We start from the raw sequence: 24,736 nt of genomic DNA, 5'->3' as shown, positions 1-24,736 counted from the left end.
TAGGGAGAGGCCATGCAAGCTAACCCTTTGTTTCCAGTCCTTGGCCCTTGTGGCAATATCTCGCCTAAGTGCGGCTGCTGTGAGCCACGCAGCCTGGCCTAATTTCATCTTCAATCAGCGTCTCCAGAGCCATCAGGGATAACTAGCAAGCTCTGGCTCCACCACTACATCTCATTTGTGTTTATGTTTATCAATTCATGGCGTTTTTGCCCTGTGATCATTTATTCCGTTTAGTTTAGCACAAATGTCGGCGGATTGAATGCAATGGATGGTGAAAAATGTAAGTTAGAGTACAGTGAGTGATTAAGAGAAAAACACAGATGGTATGGAGAGAAATATTAGATTACCTCCTCCAGTGCAAGCATCCCATGAGATAAAAATAGCCTTTGGATGAGCATTCCTGTCCAATGCAAACTGAGAGGTGTATTGTTGTAGTGCTCAGAGCTCCATCTAATTATGTTATTTCATGTTGTACTTGTAGCGCCTTGGAGAAGCGTTCCCCAGCTTTGAACTTTTACATATGTCATCACTTCACAACCGCAATTAAAATGGAGTTTCTTGGGTTCGTATTTCCCCATTCAACACAAATGAGCTGAGTTTTGAAGAGGGAATATTATATTGTATTCAAAATGCCTCATAACAGTGAAGGAGACTCCAATATCAGATCATGAACAACAATTTACATTTTTATACAGCAGCAGGCTATCTTAGATGTTTTATAATATTATGCTTCTTGAAAATGGAAAATCCCCTATTTACAATATATTCTGTGTGCAAGATGCAGTTTTTTAACATTTTCCATTTAAAAAGTGGGCTCCACCTCATATAGTGTGACCAGTCCACCTGCAAAAAAATGCATATTGGTATTTTATTATCCTACAGCATGGCATCCAGAAGATGGCACTTAATTAGCTCCAGTTTCATCAAAGACATGCACCACCCTGACCGCCTCTGCACGCAACCAGAATGCAAATGCAAAATGCAGAAGTCAGCCTGATTTGTTGTGAATTGCAAACAGACGTTTGGCTGCGCAAAGCATGCTGGGATGCGTAGCCAGGCTAGCGGCACCACTTTTTATCAGCTAATCATGCATTCGAAGGAAACAGTAGTGTACTATTAGGTGAATAAAACCTTGTGGAGTGCTGGTTTTAGTGGAAAGAGCTGTCAATACAGATACATCAACATTCATTTCAAGATGTTTCATGCAGCTACACCCTCTTCACAGGAGCTTTAAGTTAACTTGTCCACTAATAAATGTCATTATTGCTCTGTTTGTTATTAAGCTGGGCTCAGTCTGTTTGAATTCTATGTTCCTTAAATTGGAGAAAAGTTTGAGGTAGCTCATGCAAAATATAGAATGGGAAGCAATGATAGCAAAGGCATCCATTACCCAAATTAATATGCAAATTTCCCCAACGCAGGCAAGCCACACTGTGCTGTTTTAATTTCCACCTGAACAAGCTGATTGTGATTGGTATCGAACACATGAAACCTAATGAGGAAAGCTCTGTGTGTGTTTCAGCTCACACTGCGAGACACCAAAGAGGCCTCAGCGATATGAAAAATGGATGTGCTCTTTTGCGGGGTGGTCATCCAAGAGTCCTGCAGCACACCTCATGCAATGAAGCCCCCTCTGTGCCCCCTCACTACACCCCTCAGCTGGGGGTGCACGGCCTGTCAGTCCCCTCTGCGGGGAGTCACCTATGAAACCCAGCACCCACGCGTACCACATGTCCCCAGCTCATTCTGCACGGTTAGCTAAGCTTCTCGCTGTTATGTACCCATTATCCATTTAACTTCTCTCGGCACGGTGTCAGCTTCCTTTTGTTAAGACTCATTCAGGTACAAAGTATTATTACACCCCGTGGAATAGGATAGCTCTACAAAGCCATCAGGGAAAGCATTTACCTCATTGATAATGTATCATCGCCTGAAGACTGTGTGTGTGTGTTAGCCTCTCTAACAACCCTGGCTACTTCAAAATTTGATCAGAAATTGCCCTCGTGCCTTAAGGCCTTTGCTGTGCTCCCACGGTTGCCATTGTTCCACCACTTTTAATATCCAAGCACACGCGTAAGCAGCTTAACTTTTTGCCTTTTCAGTGAAAAGAGCCGAAGCTTTGTTGCTCCCAATGTCACACAGCTTCCTCAAATCCTGATCTCTCTCATTTCGAAAAGATTTCCCACAGTAGCTATTGACAGGCAAGGAAAAGAAAACCACATTATGTCACATTGCAATTCCTCAAGTCCACATTGAATTCCGATCAGGGAGAAATTGGAGAAATTAAAAAAGGAATCCTTGTAGTGTTTGGTTTGGTTTATTTTTTTTCCTTCCCGTGTGATTTCAGGAGGGAGTTCAGTACAAAGGATTAACTGATTTGCATGAGGACTGATAAGCTGAAATACACTGACACGAGGAGACATGGAATACATCCACTTTACAGCCATCAGCCTCAATTTGCAAAATGATTCGGATCAATACAGCCATCACTCTCAAGGATGCCATGAATCTTTCATTCCCCCCTATAGTAGCAGAGCGGGAGCTTGTGGATTGTGTCCTCCATACCAGTTTAATGCATTTACTCTGTAAGCTGCTCATTCCCAGTCACAGCACTGTCAGCCCTTGACATCTTTATTCATGAGCACACACGCTCACTGTAAATTCCTCTGAGGAGTATTAAGAGTTGTGTCTTGGAGCCGCGATGCACACCAGGGGAGGATTGTGAGCAGCGATGATGGTTGGAAAGGTTCTTTAAAAAATTACAGGCACACGAGTGCATTACGGGAGGAGGATGAGGAGCTGAAAGAAGTTGCTTTAAAAATCCAACTTGTCAAAAACCAAGCTGCTCTTACGCTCACAAAAAAGACCCAGGGGTGTTTGGTGTAATTGTCTGAGTTTCTGGAGCAATCTGTTTGAGGAGTGAAGCAGCTGCTTCTTCATTTCCTCCTGATTGGAAAAAAAACAAAACAACAAAAACTCTGATGGCTGCTGATGGTGGATTAAAAATGTATCTATGACCCAGAAACTAATCAAACTCACAATTAAAAATTAAAGCTATAGCTCCCTATGGTTAAATAAAATATTAGATTCCATACATCCCTTCCCTTACTCCTCGTATGCTGCTGTTTGTTTATTAAGTAAAAGTTTTTAAGAATGAATTCCAAAGTAATCCAAAAACGCTGGCCTGGTTTAAGCAACCTCTTTCACAAAACAAAATCATGCTTTATAAGCAGAGCACTTCTGGATTGATCTCGTACAGCTATGTCATGTTGGCCATAAAAAGCTCATGTGAGAGCATGGCAGGAGTCAGTCAATCCAGGGGATTTGTGCCACTGAGCGGTAACATCATATTAATTCCCTGTGACTCAGGATTGCTGTCTCTGTTGTGCACCATTCATAGCAGGAGTGGGATTGGACATAAATGAATGACAAACCAAAGTAGCAAAAAAAGGAGAGCATTTTGGGGGAGAGCTTAGCCTACCTCATGTACGTGACTTTTACAGATTACCAAATCAATTCGCTGTCTATTGAATCTCCTGTGCACCTTTACCAAACATTATAACGGCAAAGCTGAATCATGACTCTTCAGATACACAGCTATCATTTCAACATCTGAGCAGAAGAAAAATCTAAGACCAACTGTAAGAACACAATCCTTACTTAGCACCAACTTTTACAAGCAGGATCCAGTTTAATTTTCAAGTTAGATCCAAAACTATGGAACTTTTTTGGCTCCACTTCTTATCACACCAGGCTCACATGCTGCGAAGCAATGAAGGTGGCAAAAGGACTCTTTGTGCTTTTGAATGTTCTTGTTACACCTACTCCAAGAACATCAACACAGCATGATTTTCAAACCCAACCATGGATGATTATTACGTGCTTTGGTAGAATTTGGAAAGCACATTGAGTTTCATACAAACATGATCACGTGTGAATATGGAATGGTAATTGCAGAACATGTACTTTGCACATGAAAAGCTCAATTCTTGGAATCTCTGTAGACTTTTTTCTAAGGATATTTGCATTTTTCTGTGCAGCTGTTGTGTTAAAATCATATCTTTCTCTCTACTTTCACCAGGTACTTGAATATTAACAGCATGAACTTGCACAAAGGAGTTATTTCAGAGTTCGCTCTCCCTAATGTTGTCCTCTGACTGTTCCTTGTAACCGATCCTGGCTGGTGACTCAGACTGACAGGCCACACATAATGGAGTGGACACAGCGCAGACTTTCAGGAGGTGCTTCCTCGGGAGCGGGGCATCACAAAGGAGCCCTCTCAGCTTACGGGCACACTGTGACAGCCCCACTCTTGTGCCACATCACTGACTTACCATCCTTGCGGTAGTAGGTGATCTCCACCTTGCGCTCCTCAGACCCAAGCACAGCCTGGGACACCTGGCTGATGGCCTCTTTGTCAGTCAGGTCCCCGTGGAGGAAGTCACAGGTGCAGGGCTTTTGCATGATGTCTGGTCTGGAGAAGCCAGTCATCTCGCAAAAGCCGTCGTTGCAGTATATGATTGCACAGTTCTCCACCCTGGCATTGGCTATCACAAATTTACGGTCTGAAATAAAAAGTACGAGTATTTACTGTAGGTTTACTGCATGCTGTGTACCTCATCATAACATCAGCTTCAGATAAAATCACTATCAACATAAATTAGCTGGCATCTCATTTTATTGATATTATGGGACAATCTGGACAGTTTAGATTTCTATCAATCAAAGAAAAAGTCAGTTTATCAGTTTTCTGACAGTATTAACTTAAATCTTCCCATACACATGTTTTTAAGTGTTAAGTCAAAGCATTCACTGCTTGAGAATTAAGATTGCTCATCAAGATACTTACTCTGACCCTCGAATTTCCGAATAATAATTCCAAGGAATGTGTTTTGTGGCGCAACGTGACCTCTTCTCACAGGCATGTTTGGGCACAGAATATCCCACGATCTCCACTGAAAGCTCCTTTACAAGTAAATCCCGAAGTTACAGATGTTGGCGCGTTGTGCTGGTCCCTGTACCATGGAGCACAGTCAGTCGACGCGAGCACTCTCTCCACTTTCGACGACCTTCCCACTTCCCAAGAGGTCTCCTTTAGCCCGCTTGTATGCCTGACCGTGTGAATGCCTCCTCGCCGAAACGCAGGGAATCGGGGAGGATTGCTTGATTTCGGTTTAGTTCGCAAAGCATCTCGCGCTGAGGATGGGATCGGTCCTGACGTCCTCTGTAGTGCTGTGTGGGGCGCGTGAAGCGGACAGCGGTTGATATGCCAAGGGGAGTGACGTTGCTCCCAGGGGGCTTAGTTCCCTCCACCTCCGGTAAGGAGAAGTCCCAGCGTCGCGCTCAAAGACTCGAAGACTCAAAGATTATCGCTCATTTCGACTTTTATAGTCACAATTTACTGTCCTACATTAAACAAAAGATATATTCCAAAGATACTGACAGTGAACTTTAGGTGAGGGGTGATGAAACATGTTAAAGTAGGCTCACTGACAATATGAAACCGCAATATTTTATACAATATTGCTTTAAATGCCCAATAAAGACTTGATCAGTGATCTAGAAATAGTCTCACTGTTATATATTAGCCTGTTCATAATCCAATATTTAAAAACAAAACTATCTGCATAAAAATTGGTTATTACTGAATGCCATTTATATGTATCTCTAGATGGGGTCAGCCCTATGTTTCCACATTTTTAGGACCTTTTCAAAACTAGTTCTTGTGTTCCTACATTTGCCTTTAATTTAATCCCTGTCCTCCTACATTTTTTTAAAGTAATGATTGTATGAGTACTGATAGGCTATTTCAAACATCATAATCACAGTCAATACAAGATGAAACAAAATTAGCTGATGGAGAAGAGTTTAGTCTGAAAATTAGCTTAGTTTGCATAAACAAATTACAAACAAAGAAGATAAATTAACCTCTTAAGACCCAGCGTCCGCATAAATGGACATTACATTTCTGCCTCTCAGACCCATGATACTTCATTTTTTTATACTTTGACTTATTAGCCACATTTAGGGACACTGCTCACATCATTTTTTGGTGAAATCACAACATTACACCTATTTCAGTGAAAAACAAACAACGCATGTAAGTACAATAACACAAATAACAAACAACTAATAGGGAACTCATAACACAATAATCAAACTTCCTGTACAATGACCAAGTTTAATTATTATATCTATTAAGTCTTACTTGTGCTAAATAGCAAGCTGAATTAAAAAATTGCACACCAGACAAAAGCTCGGGTCTTAAGAGGTCGGTTAACTTCATGGATTTACCCTAAGGCTAACCATTTTGTCATGAGATATCCAATAGTTATATTTCAACACAATTTCCAAATCACTTGTTGAGTTACATCAAAACCTGCTAATGTTTCACTTTACATTTTCTCATCTCAAATAATACATCTTCAGGTTTAAATTTTTGAGCCACCTACCAACAACAAACAGTTCCAAGTTCTTCATGTAAACTCACAACAAATACTTCAGACGGAGGAAGCACTGATTTAATATAAGACAACCTTTTCTCAGGACTGTGTGGGTGCACACAGACCATACTTGACTGACATGCCCTTGAAGCTCTGGTCATTTTTGATACACCTGTGGAGCAGCACAGAAATTGCAGAATCACACCATGACAACCTTAATGCCTTTCTCAGCGAATTTGGTTGCTCTGAGTATTATTTAAGAGGTTTCATCAGCCTGAAAACTGAAGGAGCATGTGTCAGTCCTCTTTAAAAACCAGTTCAGGTGTTGGACTGCAAAGAGCTCCTTAAATTTGCTGTCCATGGTGCTGAAGAGAGTGACGACTGCAGTTGATGAAAGTCCTGATATGATTTCCATTTGGTGCACTTTGGCTGATTTTTTCTCTGGACCATTTTGTGTCACTGTAACAGCATGAAGCTGAGCAGGGGAAGGAGGTGTCCTCTAAGAGAGAAATATGCAATAATGATAGAGCATCAGTGTTGTAGTAAAATTTAGCTTTTGAATCCCACAGCTGAACTAAACAATCACTTGAAAGAACCTGACTGTTGATTACCCATAACATACACCAGACTAGCAGCACAAAAATGCATCCAGTCATTTCACTTAGAGCTCAACGTTAAAAGAATAAAGCTGTATCAATCTGAGTGCTATGAAACATAAATTTAAGTCAGGTTTTGTAAGTTTTCATTTTGGTTTATATCCACCAAGATATCCACCAAGCCATTTTGCTGGATTGTTTGATGACCTTTGATGTGCAAACTGTCGAGGTAACTTGGGGTTTGAGGGTTCTTTTTCTCACTTGTGAAAAGGGCTTGCAAAAAGATAACAGCAGAAAGCTACAGTTTGAAAGGTCATTTTATTTTATTTTTTGCCACAACTCAGGCACACTTTCTCTGAATTCATGAAAGCAGCCCCACCAGCAACTGTGCATGTGTTTCTAGTTGAAATGTTTTCTAGTCAAAGGTGCACCGTATAGATTTGTACTCACATTTCTGCATGATATAAACTGAACCTTGATGGTCCGTCTTACCCTAGAGTCCAAAAGGTTGATGTTAAGGTCACACACAAAGTTCCTGTAAAGTCAGCCTGAGGTGAGATTGACTGAGGCGCTGTCCGTGGTCCTGCAGTTTCGGCTCCACTGTGTTTCCCCAGAGATCTGGGGAGAAGCTGGTATACTTCACTAATGCAATTTCATGCTTGCACAAAACACACAAACTTTCCTTTCATTTTTCCTCTTTCCTGTCATTTTTGTGATTTCAGTAAGTGGGTACAAGGAAAAACACCCAGAAACTTCAGGGTTCTTTGGCTTCGAGTTCATAAAACAAACAGGGTTTCTTCATAATCCTTCAGTTTTATATGGGATAGGAGCAACAGCAAAGAAAGAAAACCTGTGGTGGGGACAATTTTTCTTTTTTGCACAGCACAGGAATAGTGTTTACTGTAGTCAGCTATATTGCGAATCTGACTTTGCAACCCACATGCAAGATAAACTGGGAGAGTTGTTCTCTGTGCACTTATTTGCACCTATAACCACACAGCTCCCTAGGTCACAGTGCCTTGTCTGCTGTATTTTATTAAATCACCGTTGCATTAAGCCAATTTGCGGCTTGTATCCATTACTCACAACACAGCCAGTGTACAGTTGAACCTTTCAGGGAACAACCATTACTCACAAATAACTCAGTTAGGAAACCGGGGCTTGTTTTTTGACTGTTGGTTGTTTGGCTTTGCATTTTGAAAAGAAAATCCACCCAACTATGACTTACTCTGCTATTACTTATGTAAGATATATCACAGTTGTTTGGCCCTCACTTCTGGAAAACATACTTAATTAATAGTGGCACATGTGCTGACTGGAAAAAGCAAAAGGTAAAGAGCAGTGGATGGGTGAGGGGGATACTAAGTGAGAGTTGCACACAAGGGAAACAGTATCCCATGGAGAGCTGTGTGCCTCTGGATAAACTGTGGAGCACTACCACTCCTGCTCTCAGCTCATAATGCACTGGCACCATGTGGATTACACTTCACATTAAGAGATCTTATTCTGCCGGCGCTGTTTTCTTGTCTTTAAAAGCTTGAGTCGTGCAGACAAAGAAAAGGAGCTACAAGGAGTATCTATTTGATCTTCAGCTCGGTTAAGCCGTGCTTTAACTTTAAGGTAATCCATTATTTGCGTCTAATTTGAATTGATTGCGGTTTGTTTTAACACTGAGTGGTTTAGTTATTGCAGCCATGTGTGGATCCTTCTTCTAAAATGACAGTCAAGAGACAGAGACACAAGTTGGAACCAGCAGCCTGATAAGAAAACAGCACTCCACTCAACAATCGGTTATAAAATTAAGTGGGTGAAACCACAAACCCTTGCAGGCCTGATGCTCGGAGAGCATTACCACGAATGGCACAGCACCTGATCTTTTGTCTTCAAATGGTGCATGTCAAACAAGATCCACGATGCATTAAGCCCTCCATCAATAACCACTGCTAGTGTCTGTAAGTGAATAGGATAACGAGATTTATCACTCTGTGGCTCCTGGACTGGTAATTGGTCTGTCCTGTAACAATAGTTTCAACTTTGAGTGATTTTACTCTGCAAGACGGTGCTTTGGATTCAAATCTCAGAGCAAAAAAACCCATTCGTCTTTTGACAAACAGAGTGAATGACCAGCTGCTGAGCACCATCTGCTTAAGGGCTGATTTGGTGTATAGACAGGGAACATGCACTCAGCGGCCACTATAGGTACACCTTGCATGTACCAGGTTGGACCCCCTTTTTCCTCAGAGTTTGCTCCATATTGACATGATAGCATCACACAGTTGCTGCAGATTTGTCGGCTGAACATCCATGATGAGAATCTCCCGTTCCACCACATCCCAAAGGTGCTCTATTGGATTGAGATCTGGGGACTGTGGAGGACATTTGAGTACAGGGAACTCATTGTCATGTTGAAGAAACCAGTCTGAGATGATTCCAGCTTTATGACATGGAGTGTTATCCTGCTGGAAGTAGCCATCAGAAGATGGGTACACTGTGTTCATAAAGGGATGGACATGGTCAGCAACAATACTCAGGTAGGCTGTGGACTTTAAACCATGCTCAGTTGGTACTAAGGGGCCCAAAGTGAGCCAAGAAAATATCCCCCACACCATTACACCAGCAGCAGCAGCCTGAACCGTTGATACAAGGCAGGATGGATCCATGCTTTCATGTTGTTGACGCCAAATTCTGACCCTACCATCTGAATGTGGAGCAGAAATCCAGACTCATCAGACCAGGCAACGTTTTTCCAATCTTCTATTGTCCAGTTTTGGTGTTGCTGTGTGAATTGTAGCCTCAGTTTCCTGTTCTTAGCTGACAGGAGGGTCACCCGGTGTGGTCTTCTGCTGCTGTAGCCCATCTGCCTCAAGGTTGGACGTGTTGTGTGTTCAGAGATGCTCTTCTGCAGACCTCGGTTGTAACCAGTGGATATTTGAGTTACTGTTGCCTTTCTATCAGCTACAACCAGTCTGTCCATTCTCCTCTGACCTCTGGCATCAACAAGGCATTTTGGGATATTTCCACTGGATATTTTCTCTTTTCCTGACCATTCTCAATTTTACAGTCCGTCTTACCCAAACAGTTTTAATTTCTCTTTTGGATCCTCCGTGTTGGCCTTGGTAGGCTTAGTAACGTTCTACTCTCCTGGATGGTATGCAAACAGATGCTCTACCCCCTCCCATCCCCCACCTTCCTCCTGTGAACTTTTTCTGGATCAGAACTCTTCAAGGTCGTCTCCACGGCCATCATCAGAAGAGACATTGTTGAGTTTGGGCAGGGATGAAGTCCATGGGCTTACACGTACAAGTACGGTTATTTGAGTTACTGTTGTCTTTTTATCTGCTAGAAACAGTCTGTCCATTCTCCCCTGACCTCTGGCATCAACAAGGCATTTTGGCCCACAGATTGGGACCATTCTGTGTAAACCCTCGAGATGGTTGTTGGTTTAAGTCCCAGTAGATCAGCAGTTCCTGAAATACTCAGACCTACAACCATGCGAATGGTTATCCCTAGCACTCCCAACACAGTCATGTTGACTGGTTTAAAATCTTATTTCACCCTAAGATTTACATCATTCTGATTCACAAAAAGACAAAAATTACCCCATAGGAACTGTAAGTGTCGGAATAATAGGTTATTATACCCTCAGAATATGAAAGGACGCAGGATGCATCTGTTGTGGAATGGGATGTATTTTTTTTCTACAGTAAAATGTACAGCTTGAAAGGATTCCAGCATTAAAGCCTTCAGGAAACTGTGGTTGTTTCAAAAAATCACGCGGCCATTCATTTATTCAGTCATTCATTCATTCGGCATAATCTCTGAGAATTTAGAGCAATTTGAAAAACAGCTGCAGCCACGGCAGCATGCACTGTCCAGGGCCTAATCCAGGTCTCACGGCAGTAGAGCCCTCTCTCTGTCGCGCTCTCTCCGTACACATGCAGTCCTGCAGGGTTTACTCATTGTCCATAAAAACCATTATGTCCCTGTCTCTGAGAAAATAATCCACTCCAGCAAAACACCAGAGTGCTATTGCTGCTTTTGCTGCTGCGCCTTACCCCATATGCCACTGCACACATTCTCAGCCATCTGCCCTGAACGGGGGGGAAAAATGGAGCAAGTGACTTCACAATATCATTTAATCTGCCAGAGGTCAGTGCTTTGTCCCTATCACACAGGGTGGGGCTCAGAGAAAGGCTTACTCAAAATCACATGAAAATATGTAAAAACGCTAAATCAAAGCATCAGTGGTTATTCCCTCTTGGTGCTTCAGGGCTAAAAGATTATTCCGAAGCAGCCTGTATCACGTTTCCATTAGTTTCGCAGGGTCAAAAATACTGCAGCATCTGTCCCCTGTGTCACCATCGTGACTGTAACTAGTGTGAGGCCCTGTGTGAATGCAGCTGCAGACTCCAGGCTCAGGCACCATATGTTACCACCCACAAATAGGCTACAGAGTCATCTGACGGTGAAACAGCTCGCCTGTGTGGCTCCCTCTGCCATTTGCCATTCGCCCGGTCTTTGACTGCTGATTCATCACAAAGCTGTGAATCTTCTCTGGGTCAGTCATCCATTGTTGTTCATTAGACCGACAGAGGAAGGAGAATTAGTCCTGATAGATTGGGTTTACACAAATCCTACTTAAAGGAAATTATGTTTACAGATTATATACATAGATTTACCACTGGAGCTGGAGGCAATGATAGAAAACAGGAAATGGGAAGAAATTAGATGGATAATTCCTCAGAGATGACATCAACAACCATTTACTCACACTTTAAAATGATTAGATAGCATTTAAAAGAAGTGGAAGAAACACTGAAGTGTTTCTTAATGGTAGGATGAGTCTCCCTTTTCCTCTGATGATAATAGCTCTCTACAGCCAAACATCATTAAACATCATTTATTCAGAGGTGCTGTAATAGCCAATGACATGCAAAGGGCACCATCACTGGACTCACAAGTATCAATTTACCTTTATGGATAATTAAAATGTTGCCGATGCTTGTCGAAAGATCTCCGTCGAAAACCACTTTGATGACCTGCTGATCCCACTGCAGATGAATTATTTCAGAGGAAATAAACGGAAACTGTTTTGTGGCAACAAACAGAAACAGATCCCTCAAAATGAAACATTAAGAGTCTGAAGTCATTAATATTTCACTCTTCTAACACAATAGCTTCATTAATACACTGTATTATTTGTGTTGGCAGTAAACAGTGATGAGATTAATTTACTAGATGAATAAATAAAGTGTGCACATGTCCCTTTGGCAGACTTAAGTAAATAAAAGCGTCGAAAATGTCTCTGATCACAGACTGACCTTTCTTGAAATGTCAAATCTATCAAAACCAAATAGAAATAAATCACAGCAGAAACAAAATGACAGCGTCTACACTTGATGAAACTCGTAAAACAAAGCTCAAGCTCTTATTTTGGCGGGGCAGAGTGGAGATGTTCATTTTCTCAGTTGTCAAACTGCTGGCAGGGCTCAATGGAGTGATTACCTCACCTCTGATCAGAGGTTACCATAGAAACTGATGTACCCCTGCAAAGGTGACACTGTCCATCTACCCCTGAAGTGTTTGCTACCTTTCACTGGATGTCACACATTTCTTCATACCTGAGCCCTGCTTGTGAAGAAAGTAAGCACGCATCAGGCTCTGGTTTCAGTAGCAACAGGTTGAGCTGACATGGAGCTTTAAACATGTTCAGTTAAAGGTCACCTTCCACGTCACTCTGTACTTCAGAACATTAAATGTGTAATATGTTGTGCAAACATACTCAGCATCCACACTAGCAAAGAATTTTACATCCAGTAAGAACCTTGAGAGTTAAAAAAAATGGTGCATGTACCTTTAAATCTTGCCTATGTGTTTTGTTATTCCTCAAAGGAGCAGGGTTTGTTTTGAAATAGTGTTACAGCCTACTTTAGCATTTTTTTAATGAATATTCCCATGTGCTTTAGCGTACCTCTCTCTGATCTCCACTATCATCCACTGTGGTATCAGGGATGCAGATGCAATTATCTGTAATGACTAAAAATAAAACAGCTTTGTTGTTTGTGATGTCAAAGGGAGAAGAATGGAGGCACCGAGGGGTCAAACTCAGCGTGAACTCCTTACAAGAAAGCAACTCCACTCCAGGCTTTTATCATTTTGTTGCATTTGTTGTACAGTATGTACAGTAATTTTTTGGATTTAGAAAAAGCTACATTTTTAAAGTTTTTATTACATGATGTTGTTTTCATGGTGGATTTGTAACACTTAGCCTTACAATACCAAGGGAGAAATGTGTTTACCTGCAACCTTAAAGAAATATCTGCACAGTTAAACCTCAACTGTCTTCAAATGGATCAAGCCTTGGAGTATTGGATATGGACATAAAGCCTGCAGGTCTGATGAGGTCTGGTTTTTAGGTTTGGACCCCTTCTTCACCCTAAGACACACAAACCACAACACAACAATCAAAACAGACGACTGTGGCAGTGTAGATATTTTCTTTTACAGTTTTACTCTGTATCAATTTGAATCCACTCAACAATAAAGTTCAGATGTGGATCTACTTTTAATGTTTTTAATGTTCGGATCATGTGTAACTGTGTCCTTTTTTTTTTTTTTTTGTGGATTTTTGTGTTTGTGCTTGACTTCCAAAATTAAAACTTATAATCAACCTCAATGAATGATCTAAGGTGGAGGTGATGCTTCTCCAAATAGCTCTGTGCTGACATCAAGTGGTTGCTATCACAAGGTACAAGTTATGGTCTCTGACTTTTTTTCTCCCACCCTGCTTAGTACCCTGATCCTGCTCAAACAAACACTTACACATGACATTAGCATGTGGCATTTGCATGAAACGTTTCAAAACATTACAGCATACATTATAGATCAATTATACTCAATGTTCCCATGATGTCTGCAAACTGTTATATTATTTGTAGAAAATGATGGGTTCAATGGCTGACCAGGCCTAACTACACATATTGTTCATTCATTTTCTAAACTGCTTATCCTGTTCAGGGTGGCGGGTGGCAGGAGCCTATCCCAGCTGTCATTGGGCGAGAGGCGGGGTACAGTCAATCACAGGGCTGACACAGACAGAAAGCCATTCACGCACACACTCACACCTACGGACAATTTATATAAGGGATCTCAAACTCATGCCATGGAGGGCCAAGAGGCTGCAGGTTTTCTTTCCAACGAAAAATTCCACCAGATTATCTCACCTTCAAGCAGAGAGCAGGGACTGATCAGTGAAATCAGCTGGTGGAGTTTTTGGTTGGAAAGAAAACCTGCAGCCTCTTGGCCCTCCATGGCACAAGTTTGAGATCCCTGATTTAGAGCGTTCAATTAACCTGATGAGCATGTTTTTGGACAGTGGGAGGAAGCCAGGTCACCCAGAGAGAACCCACTCATGCACAGGGAGAACATGGAAACTTCACACAGAAAGGCCCACTGGCCGAGCTGGGAATTGAACGGTGAACCTTCTTGCTGTGAGGCTGCAGCACTAACTGTTGTCTAACCGTGCAGCCCCATATTGTTCAAGTTTTCATTAGAGTATAAAGTTTGATTCTGTCATAACCTATGAAACATTTTGATTTCAATGTACTATGTACTGTATTTCTCAAGACTCAAGACAACATTTTAAACTACTAGATATGAACAAGTGTAAGGTCAGAGGTTATAGCTGAATTTAAGCTGTAACTCTTAACCCTTGAGATGTAAAGGTGGTTTAGCCTGGTAAAACAGAGCAGCTCCATCACACAGAGGAATGTGCTATGTAAACCGGAAATATATGCTGTCCCCTACTGTATAATGACAGTCTGTCCTACTTTATACTGCTCATTAAAAAAAAACATTGATATTAACTTTGGCGCATTTCATAACTAGTGAAGAACTCACCACTCATCTAAAAATGTTTACAATGTCAATGTGAATTCACCGTCATCACAATACAATAAGCTCTGCTAAGTTTGTAGCAGCTGTTGGTCACTCTCGGTGCAGGTGTTACATTTTACACCATGAGGCTTCAAGTGCTAAAAATGGATGTCGTCTAAATAATAACAAAACAATATAAAGCATTTTTGACAAAAAAGCATTTGTGTGTCTCATCTTTTCATTCAATCACAAGTGCAAGGTGTGCCAGTGGAATTATGGGTTGTAGTCACTTTGGACATGCGTGTTGAGACGCAGCCGCCACGCCGGGAAATTAAGTAGCAAAGTTTGCAACAACGACTCGGAATAAACAAACTCACAAACCAAGGATTCCGGTTCGACTGTACAAGGACTTATCACGCCATAAGCTCACTGAAAGCGCCTGAAATGTAAGTACAAATTTTATTTATCGTTAGTTTAGCGAAAAGTCAGGACAAACGCCTTTGTGTTAAAATCCCAATTAAATGTTGAATGTGCAGGTGCGCCGTCACCAATGATCTCTGTTCATGATGCTGTGTGGTTTGTAAATGAGCAGAGCTTTTTATAAGTTGACGCGTTGTCCTCTTTTATTTGCTTTGTGCCAAGGTGTGCTGTGGCACCTGATGTGTTTTAAAATGTGTGTAGCTGTGCTCTGCTGTGTTGGTGTTTCTTTAGTGTTGATTTGCTCCTTCGTCAGCTGTGCAGGCCCATCATTGTGTCATCAGCATTCATGTCAAATTCTGTAGTTTTTGTGTTATCAGTTGTCTGTATTGGTTGTGTAAGTTATGTTTTTCTGCCTGCTTTTAGCTCATCAGTCTACCTGTGGTGTTGTGATGTTACCTCTTAATGTGAGAATTGAGAGAGGGGAACTTTTGGAATCTAAATTCAGCCCACCTGTGCTGACAGTAGGCTACGTGTTGGTCTTTAGACAAATGGTATGTAAACCTGGTGAAAGTCTGATGCATGGTTTGCTGTTTGAAGTGCATTTGCATTCTAAGTACTTGTTCTGCTTTTGAAAAAGTGTGGCTCTTGTCTGTTGAGGAAGGAGACATGCTCAATCAACTCCTTCTTCTTGTTTTCAGATAGATACTTGCTAGAAACCTTCATTGTTGAGGTACACCAACCTCAGTCTTTTAAGCTCCCTCCCTCTTGACACAAAACACACCCTCACACACAGTAGGACAATGAAAATGTAGTTCTTGTGCTATGCAATCCACATGAAATCAAGTTTGAATACTTTGTTAAATTCAAGTTAACCTGTGGACTGGTTCAACTCAGTTGGAGCTTGAGCCTCCAATGCACAGATTCTGTGGGGCCCTCAGAATCCTCATGATTTGATGCAAGTCAGTCTCCCTGCCTTCTCTCTCTCTCTCTCTCTCTCTCTCTCTCTCTCTCTCTCTCTCTCTCTCTCTCTCTCTATATATATATATATATATATATATATACAGTAAAAACAAAGCTCACAATTGAATACAATAAGCTGTGTTTGAAGTGCAATGCTAATATTTTTAAGCTAATGTGGAAGTTCTAATCAGTAACTTTTGTGATCATTTTAATTTTCTTTTTGAAAATTCTTGTGGCTTAGAAAAATACACAAAACGTGTCTTTTTATAGAACTTCAAAGTGCATATTAACTGTTTTCATCCAAGAATTTTATTCATAGACAAAAAAAGGTGAAGTTTTCATGTAGTTAGTCAATGATGGATGTATGCAGCTGTTTCTATCTCATTAATCTTGTGTTACCATTAAATAAACCCTCTGAAACTTTAAAATTACAGATTATTCAGCTGTCCTGTAATTTAAAACCTCATAAGTATTTAGGTTTGTGTTTTATCAGCAGTGACATGAAATCTGATTTGTAATGTCTAATTTTAGATGTTTGCTGTTGTGGTGCAGTAAAAGAAAAGATAAGGTAAACTACATGTTTAACAAATTCTTTTAACCTAGTATTATTGCCTGAGCTTTCTAACATATAGTGTTGAAGAAACATGGCACGATCTTCATATACTCAAGTGTTTTCCCTGACATTTTAAGTCAAATGAAGGAAAATCCATTGAGTGTAGCCTAATGTCCTGTCAGAAGATTTTTGACATTGAAAGTCTTCAGACCTTTTCCTACTGTAATGTGGATCATTGATGAGTTCACCAGAGGGAACAGAAACGGTACAGTCTGACTTTGAACAGAAGAGGGCAGTGTTGCTTAAGCCACAACAGAGCAGTCAGGAAAAAGCCCCCAGTCAGTCAACCAGTTACATTTCTTTTATTGTATTCAAAACACTTGACTGTTTGACATTTACATAATTTGATTGCGCATACTAAAGATGTATTGAACTGAAAATTGTCAATATGTTCATGTTTTCAGACCACCTCACACTACCCTGACTTCTATTTAAAGCTACAAACGCCACCTAAATAACACTTTCATGACATTTGCACCAAGTTTCAATCCTTGCAAATGAAGACAGGCTGTAGCTCATGTCACATCCATGTTAACAAGTATCCTCCTGTAGCTGTCGGTTGTTGTAGGCCTGAACTGATGCTCCCACAGTGACCTGACTGGACAGACCAAACATGTGGCTCAGTGTGAGCTGGATTACCACACTGGGAATTAACATAGGCAGGTTATACGCCTGTCTGGGCATGCCTGGAGGGAGGGTGAAAAGTACAGAGGCAGCTCGAAGCATGACCTGATGAAAAATGTGCAGATGGATAAATAGATTTAGACGGGTAAAGATTGATGGATATCTGCTTAACGGTGTACATTTTAAATAAGCTTCTTTCGGCCTAAAACTTGTGAATAGTTGTGCCAACGTCATGTAAATCCTTCATAGTTGGGTGAGAAATCTGTACTCGTGCACAGTCTACGTCTTCTTTGAAGTTGCCTCTCCAGTGAAGAAAGGTGGACGGTGTTAAAAGTCATTCTTAAGTGCGGCTCTGATGATAGAAAGTTGTTCTAGCGAGGGGGGAAATGGTGCCATACCTATGTAACATTCATATCATTTGAATTATGAATCAGAGTAAGGAGACGTCTATGTTCGGAGCTGATGAATATTTAAGGCATTGAGTATACAGATCTTCATATTGACAAAGGGAGAATACTAATGTCCTCTTCTCAGAGTCTGATTAGAGGTTAAGCAGAATGCAAACTGCATAATTTATTTCCATTCTTGCATTTTTTGTACCTTTTGATTTGCCCCCTCTGCTTTTTTTTTGATAACTTCTTTGTGCAGAGGTCTTTGCCTTTTTTTTTTAGAACCGAATTATTGTAAGGTAGCATGCAAATGAGGGATAATTGGTGTCATTTGTTTTAAGCTTGCAGAAGAAAGTTAGTTTCTTTGTGCCAAACGTTTCACCTGCGGTAGAGCGGTTTTCAGAAATATAAGTCTTCCATTTCCTGGGCCTGTGCTGCAGCAGTTGACACACTCAGAGTGCCCAGTGTCCCCACTGACACAGACATTGTCCACAGTCTATTAAATTGAATGTTGTATTTAACTGGTTTGGAGCCAGGGCAAAGTTACACTCTTTTGTATCATTCTTCCTCCTCTCTCTGGTGGAATGTGCTTATTTCACGGAGAAAGAGCAAGCCGGAGAGATAGGGAGCCCATGCAGGTGAGAGTGTCTAACAGTGAGGAAATCAATATGATGTAAATTATTAAGAGCTCAGGAATGCGTCTGACCCCTACTGTCTTGCAGCAGGCTGGGCTCTGAAGGCTGGCAGGTGGACGCGAGCTTGGACTCTCCCTCTAACACTCATTAGTGGCTGGGAGCCGGGGCTCCTTGTGAGTGGGAAGGCAGGGATCACAGCGGGGAAGTGATGGCCCAGGCCTCTCACATCCCCGGCTCAGCCTTCGCTCCGGCTCTTGCCAGCCTCTCCCTGGAAGCTCATTAGTAAGTGCACTGATGCATAAGAGCTAGTCATTAGCTGGGCTTTTTTTTTCAGTCTTCATCTTTCTTTCCCCCGACACCGTGTCTGATCCTGAAGACCGGTGGCAGTGCTGGTTTAAAAGACGAGGAGAGAAGAAGTCCACATTACCGCAGGTACTCCAGACGTATGGATATGAGACAATGGTAGCCATCAGATTCCTTTTCTTTTTTTCTTTCTTTAGACGGGTATAGGGTGGGGGTGTCAATTTCTTCAAATGGACTCCATCCACAGCCCTTCAAACCAAAGAGTAAACATTAGCGCTTGACCAGGACTTTGGCTGAGCGCCCCTTTCTTCCTCCATGCTTGGTTTTGATCTGGGGTATTTGCTTTTGCTGCAGGCCAGATCCCCCTCAGCACCTGATGGTTGCCTAGGCTCAGAGTAAATAAGATCTAGGGGCCCAGGCCTCTTCTGGGGGCTGCTGGGTAAATAAGGTCTCTGGTGTGTGTAGCGTGCCTGGCAGCAGGGTGAGCACTGGTGTGGAGGCCTCCAGAGACACGCCATCCCCTCTTTTTTCTATATCTAGCTGCTTAATTCTGTTATCCTCTCTCTGGTTCTCCCTCTTTTCAACTTACTCCAGTCTCCCTCCTCTTTCCCCGACACACACACACACACTCTTACACACACATACAGACCTCCCTCTCAGCAGACCGTCTGATTAATGTTATCCAGTTGTACTCAAGAACATCAATGGCTTTTAAAGCACCTGCATCAGGAGCTGTGTGTGTGCATCCAATAATATGGAATCAACTTGATCACTTAAAAAACCGACAGAAACCACTTCTGATCCGCAGCATTTACACTGTTTAGTCAAGATTATCCACATGTGGTTTCACAAGCTTCAGGAGTTTGCAGATGGACGCTATTAGAATTTAAAGATCCTGTAATTAAAAGTGTTTGAACATTTCATAGGATTGAGCCTCCATCTCTGAGGATGGGCTTGGCATTTAGTGCCTCCTTTAAATGTCAGAAAGATAAATGATGATGATAGCACCTGTAATAATGTAATTACTTTCTCAATGGTAATCGTCGCACAAGCCCACAAACAAATGGATTTCATATACTACTGAAAGATTAAACAATTTAACACCTGATGTCTCCATGACTTACTAAAACAAAAAGGAGCCATAGGGGAGCTGCAAAATATTGCAGTCATTTATGGCTCAACCTACATATTGTGTGCTTGTTTCATGGAGTCGCAGCACAAGCTGGCAGCTGTTACGTCCAAGTTTTAAATGTATACAGTTCATGAGCTGTGATACTGTATTTAAAAGCCTTTCAGTGAAGGATTTACAGATAAAGTATGCTATAGTGTCATTCATCCCCTGTAACGAGGGATTTGCCTTTGTGAAAGTTTACTGAGTCAAATCTCATCAGCTTAATGTGATCTGGCGCTAGCCATGCTGGATCCCCTTATGCCAATTAATCCAGGTTGTAACTCACAGACTCCTGCTGACCGATTCACATCCATTGTTGATAGTTTTTGGCTGCAGGAGCCTCAAAAAACCCTCCTTGTTAGAGCCAAAAACACCGCAAGAAACCCAGCACCTCTTTCAGCCCGTCATATTGTCTGTTGATTGCCAGCAATTAGTAAAAAAAGCCAGGGAGAGGCTGAGAAATGACAAGATGGGCCACGGCTATTGCGATGCATGGGCGTTGTTGGCTCACACGCCAGCTGAAAGCCTCGACAATGTTTGTTAACCCCGGAGGTCACGACTGATTCACTGGCGCAGACAGAAAACAAGATTTATGTAGCACAAATCAATACGCAGTCCGACTTTTACCATTGTGGAGCGCCGAAACAGGCACTTCTCTCTATCAGTCGAACATGACACTAATGTGTTTTTATTCCAGTTTAACCCAGCCGGTGATGAATCTGTTGGCAGGCCGAGGGGGAGATGGAGAGAGGCAGGCTGCCCTTGATTAGTCGGAGAACACACAGTGACATGCAGAGGCTGATGCGATGGCATGTCACTGAGGCAGTGGCTATTTGTCTTTATGTTTCCTGCTGGGGTTTTTTTTTCAGCTGTTGTGAGAGAAATCAACACCTGACAATGTATCAAACCAACTAATGGCCGTCTTAAGTAAATGAGAGTGAACGTAAACACTCCTCTTTATTCTCTCCGCCATCGGCTCTGATTTCATTAAGATTGCTTGTCAACTGCTCTCAAAGGATGACACACACCTGGCAGAGCCCTCGCTGAAAAAAACAACCTCCAGAGTAAATTATTGTACAGTAGGAATCAACCACTTACAAGCTGGCAGGCCAATAATGTAGAATTTGTTTAATGTCCGCCCTGCTTATCCTGTTAACGGGGGGAAAACTTGGAAAGTGACATGAGTGACGGGCGGCATTCTCTGAGCGTTGACCAGCAGGCACAATGGAGGAGTCGAGCACGGTGCCAAGTTTCTATTTCAGGGGGGACGCATTCCAATTGATTAGAAGGCTTGTGAAACAAACTCTGGTGACAGAAACGAGTGTGCGGCCCCCGGCAGCTGCTGGCACGTTGCCAGGTGGACAGTCTTTCCTTGCAGCATCTCCTCCTCACTCCCTCCCTCTGCCTCATACACACATTAGCGACACATTAACGACACCCACAATGTGACCACTGGGATAACTTAGCAGCATTATCTCTCTGCATGGGATTAAGCATTGGACCAGCTTTCCCAGCGTTACAATAGACACTCTAACCAGGTCTCTCAAAAAGCATCGCCTCTATTTAAACTTTTTAGATTCCACTGAAATATTCTTTGATTTGCATTTAACTTGGTCCTTGACAACGAGTCCTGGATTGTGCTTCAGTCAAGCATAGTTTTCAAGTACTTTGAGTACTTTTGGCCTCATGTTCGAACTATATAAATCTGTTTATGTGAGTGTGTGGCGTGGTTATATTGACTGCAAGTGTGTGTGTGTGTGAGTTGCAAGGGTAAGTGGGTGCATGTGTCCGTGCATATGCCTGGTCTTAGCAGCAGCACCCTGTAAACCCCCGGCTTGTCTTTATAGAGAAGTCGATGATTGGATAAACAGTCTGAGTGTGGATTATTGTAGTGGAAAATGAAAGCATATGCACAATTTGCATTTTAATGAGCGAGTGAGCGTTATAAAACAAATTGTCCCGGCTAAACTGGATTTTTTTTTTTTTTTAAATAAAGCAATGAAATACTCTTGAAACACATTTGTAGCCGTGCTATCGCTTTAACATGTTTATATAAAATTAATTTAAGCAGATAAAATGCTTGTTTCATCTCGTTGAGGTTTACTCAGTTTACTCTAAGTCATGTGTTGCATCCCACTCTGTGCAGATCTGCTCTGATTCTGACACATATAAGGAAGCCATGCATAAAATTTATGCATGGCTGACGCAAAGTTCAGTAGGCCCATGCCAAACAAAACGCTGTTCAATTAAAAGGGAAGTAATGGCACCCTATATAATAAAAGAGATCTGTGCGTACATAAAGTGACAGAGAGGCAATGATGGCTCATTCACGTCATGCTATGTAATTTAGTTAATGCATTTCCCTCTTGCTCTTTAAAACACTTGCACATTCAAATTTGCCATCATAATCTCTATGACAGAGAACATTAATTATGTTCGTCGGCTGATCGCTGTTTCTTCACAACATCTCTGATTAAAATTTCACACATTGTAATGATGTGCTTCAGAGCTAGAAGCTGTGAAATTTACTAAGCAGTCAGCCGGCTTGAATCCTTATTCTCGGGAGCATACACACACACTCACACACACACACACACACACACAAAGGAAACACATATTACACAAATCAAAGCTGTTAAGTGCTTGAGGAAAAGCTTTATTTACATGCAAATGGCAATACATCTTAGCAACTTGTTCATTAAAATACCGTGCAAATGAGGGGAAACAACAAAAGCAGTAACTTCTCTCCAGATATGTGGGTTCAAATCTCATATTTGGGAAGTTTAATTAAGCAATAGATTACATTTTGAAAGGAGTGTTCACTTTAATGAATCCCCAGAGAGTGCAGATAAACACCACAGCGCTATCAAAGCATCCATCTCTTTAATGGATGTGAAAATTAGGGATGTAAATGGATTTGAGCCTTTATTTTCATTGCTCGTGGGAATATTTAGCGGATAAAGACGACACTTATGTAACCTACATTATACGTATGCTTTCATTTTTGGACACCGCATGAATAGTGTTTGAGTGTTTTCAAGGACAAACACTAAACACTTATTTAAAGTGTGCTTTTAACAGCTGAATCCGTCAAATAAAAATGAAGCAAGTAGGCCTTTTCTGCTTTATTTAACCTGGTTTCTACCTGCGTCTTTAGCATTTTTAACCACTTTTGCTGCAGAATCCCAGTCTATCGTCTTCTGAGTATATCTGGGAAAAAGAACTCTGGTCATTTTAGCTTTTTCAATAAGATGTTTGCCTTAGTGTGCCTCTGTATTTCTGCAATCCTGGAAACAGAGCAGAGGCAGTGAACCCTGGTACATTGTGTGATGGAGGAGTGCTACGTGCCCAACATTCACCTCACAGAAAGCCGGCTGTTGTTTTTCCCTGTAATGTCCATTTTATTGGGAATCTCAGCGAGCCTTCACACTACCTGCTGTGCTCAGCAGTGTGGAGAAGCCGGGGCCAGTGGAGTGGTGGTCAGTGCCTGTCAATCACAATCACAAGGATCAGTTAGCAGCCATCAGTCTGAGGAGCCATACCCAGATGTTGCCTGTCTTCCAATCCTCATGTTCGACTTCTGTTGGCTGCCCTTTTTCCACGACTTTCTGCCTGAGATTTCTACTTTTCACACAACAAAGTTCAGACCATATTTATTGTCTTATTCTGTCTTAATTTATACCTCAAATATATTCTCCCTCAGCTCAAAAAAAAAAGAAGAAAAAGACATCGAGGATGTATCTTCGACCTCAAGGGAGGCTGTTTGTTTCTGTGGGCTGACGTTGGGGGAAGCAGGCAGACAGAGGTGAAAGAAAAGGAACACCACAATCCACTCTAGCAGCTGGAAAACAAACACAAAACATTGATTATATCATCTTTACAGACACCCCAAGCTCACCGCAGTTTGATGTTTACCTGACACCAAAGTAAACAGCGCGTCGGACTGTACACTCTGCATTTCATTTTGCCGCCCGTGCCCCCTGGTATACGTCCGCCTCTGACCCGTTCCCGCCCCTAATTTCCACCATCACATTCAGAGCAGACCCGCCAACGGTCAGCTTCATTACAGCCAATATCTTAAATCACCTCTTGTGTGTTTCCAGCCAGTTTGCAGCTCGGTCTCCTCTGAATCGCGGTCATTTAAATGTTCCTGTGCTGATTGCTGGGTGCAGGTGGTAATACATTAAGGGACTGAGACGGAGTGCTGAAAGACCTTTATCCATTTGCACTAAGTTTCCCCTCACATTCGGAGGCATGTCGGTCTAATTAGGGCCAATGGTTTTGACTGTGGCCATATTCATATGGGACAGCTCACTTTAAGTTGTACAACAAGGTGATTCTACATCCTATATACTCCACCAGGCCGATGGATTATACGGCGGTCTGGGGAATTTCAAGAAGAAATTGTACATTAATGAAAGCAGAGAATGGCTGCAGAGGAGAAACGCGACAGGGTTATTGCTCTTTTCCTCTCTATCTTTTAACTAAAGAAAGCCTCAGATCTCATGAGAGGTAAAGATTTATGAGGGTGTAAAATACTTGTGATGATGTCTTTTTGTTCTGCAGCAGTAAAAATGAAGATGTGTTTAAGTAGATAAAGCAGGAAATCTATTTACATAACAGCTAAAGAAACGGGTGTTTTACTGTGTTTGTCAGATCAAAGGCTCCAGTTCAGTTTTCTAAAAAGAACTTGTCTCTGTGTTTGAA

General features: G+C 41.8%; 2 protein-coding genes across 3 annotated transcripts in view; one reads left to right on the top strand and one right to left on the bottom strand.

Moving 5' to 3' along the window:
- Positions 1 to 5,233, bottom strand: part of kcnh7 (potassium voltage-gated channel subfamily H member 7) — a 50,044-nt gene extending 44,811 nt beyond the window's left edge. For both annotated transcript variants that reach the window (XM_074694741.1, XM_074694742.1), the window contains exons 1-2: positions 4,850 to 5,233; positions 4,335 to 4,565 (exon numbers count right to left, since the gene is read on the bottom strand). In XM_074694741.1, coding sequence (XP_074550842.1) covers positions 4,335 to 4,565; positions 4,850 to 4,925 — 307 coding nt within the window. In that variant the 5' untranslated portion in view covers positions 4,926 to 5,233. The remainder of the gene's footprint in view (positions 1 to 4,334; positions 4,566 to 4,849) is intronic.
- Positions 5,234 to 15,205: 9,972 nt separating this feature from the next.
- The window catches only part of scn1laa (sodium channel, voltage-gated, type I-like, alpha), a 215,081-nt gene continuing 205,550 nt past the window's right edge, over positions 15,206 to 24,736 (top strand). Inside the window, exon 1 of the mRNA XM_074695400.1 lies at positions 15,206 to 15,360. The gene's annotated coding sequence lies outside the window, so the exon portion shown is untranslated. The remainder of the gene's footprint in view (positions 15,361 to 24,736) is intronic.

This window comes from Halichoeres trimaculatus, unplaced genomic scaffold (assembly GCF_033239565.1).
Source record: "Halichoeres trimaculatus isolate MK-OKI-2021-1 unplaced genomic scaffold, fHalTri1.1 fHalTri1_scaffold_19, whole genome shotgun sequence".
Taxonomy (NCBI): Eukaryota; Metazoa; Chordata; class Actinopteri; order Labriformes; family Labridae; genus Halichoeres; species Halichoeres trimaculatus.
The sequence above is the reverse complement of the archived record's forward strand: the minus strand, read 5'-3'. Positions and strand labels throughout refer to the sequence as shown.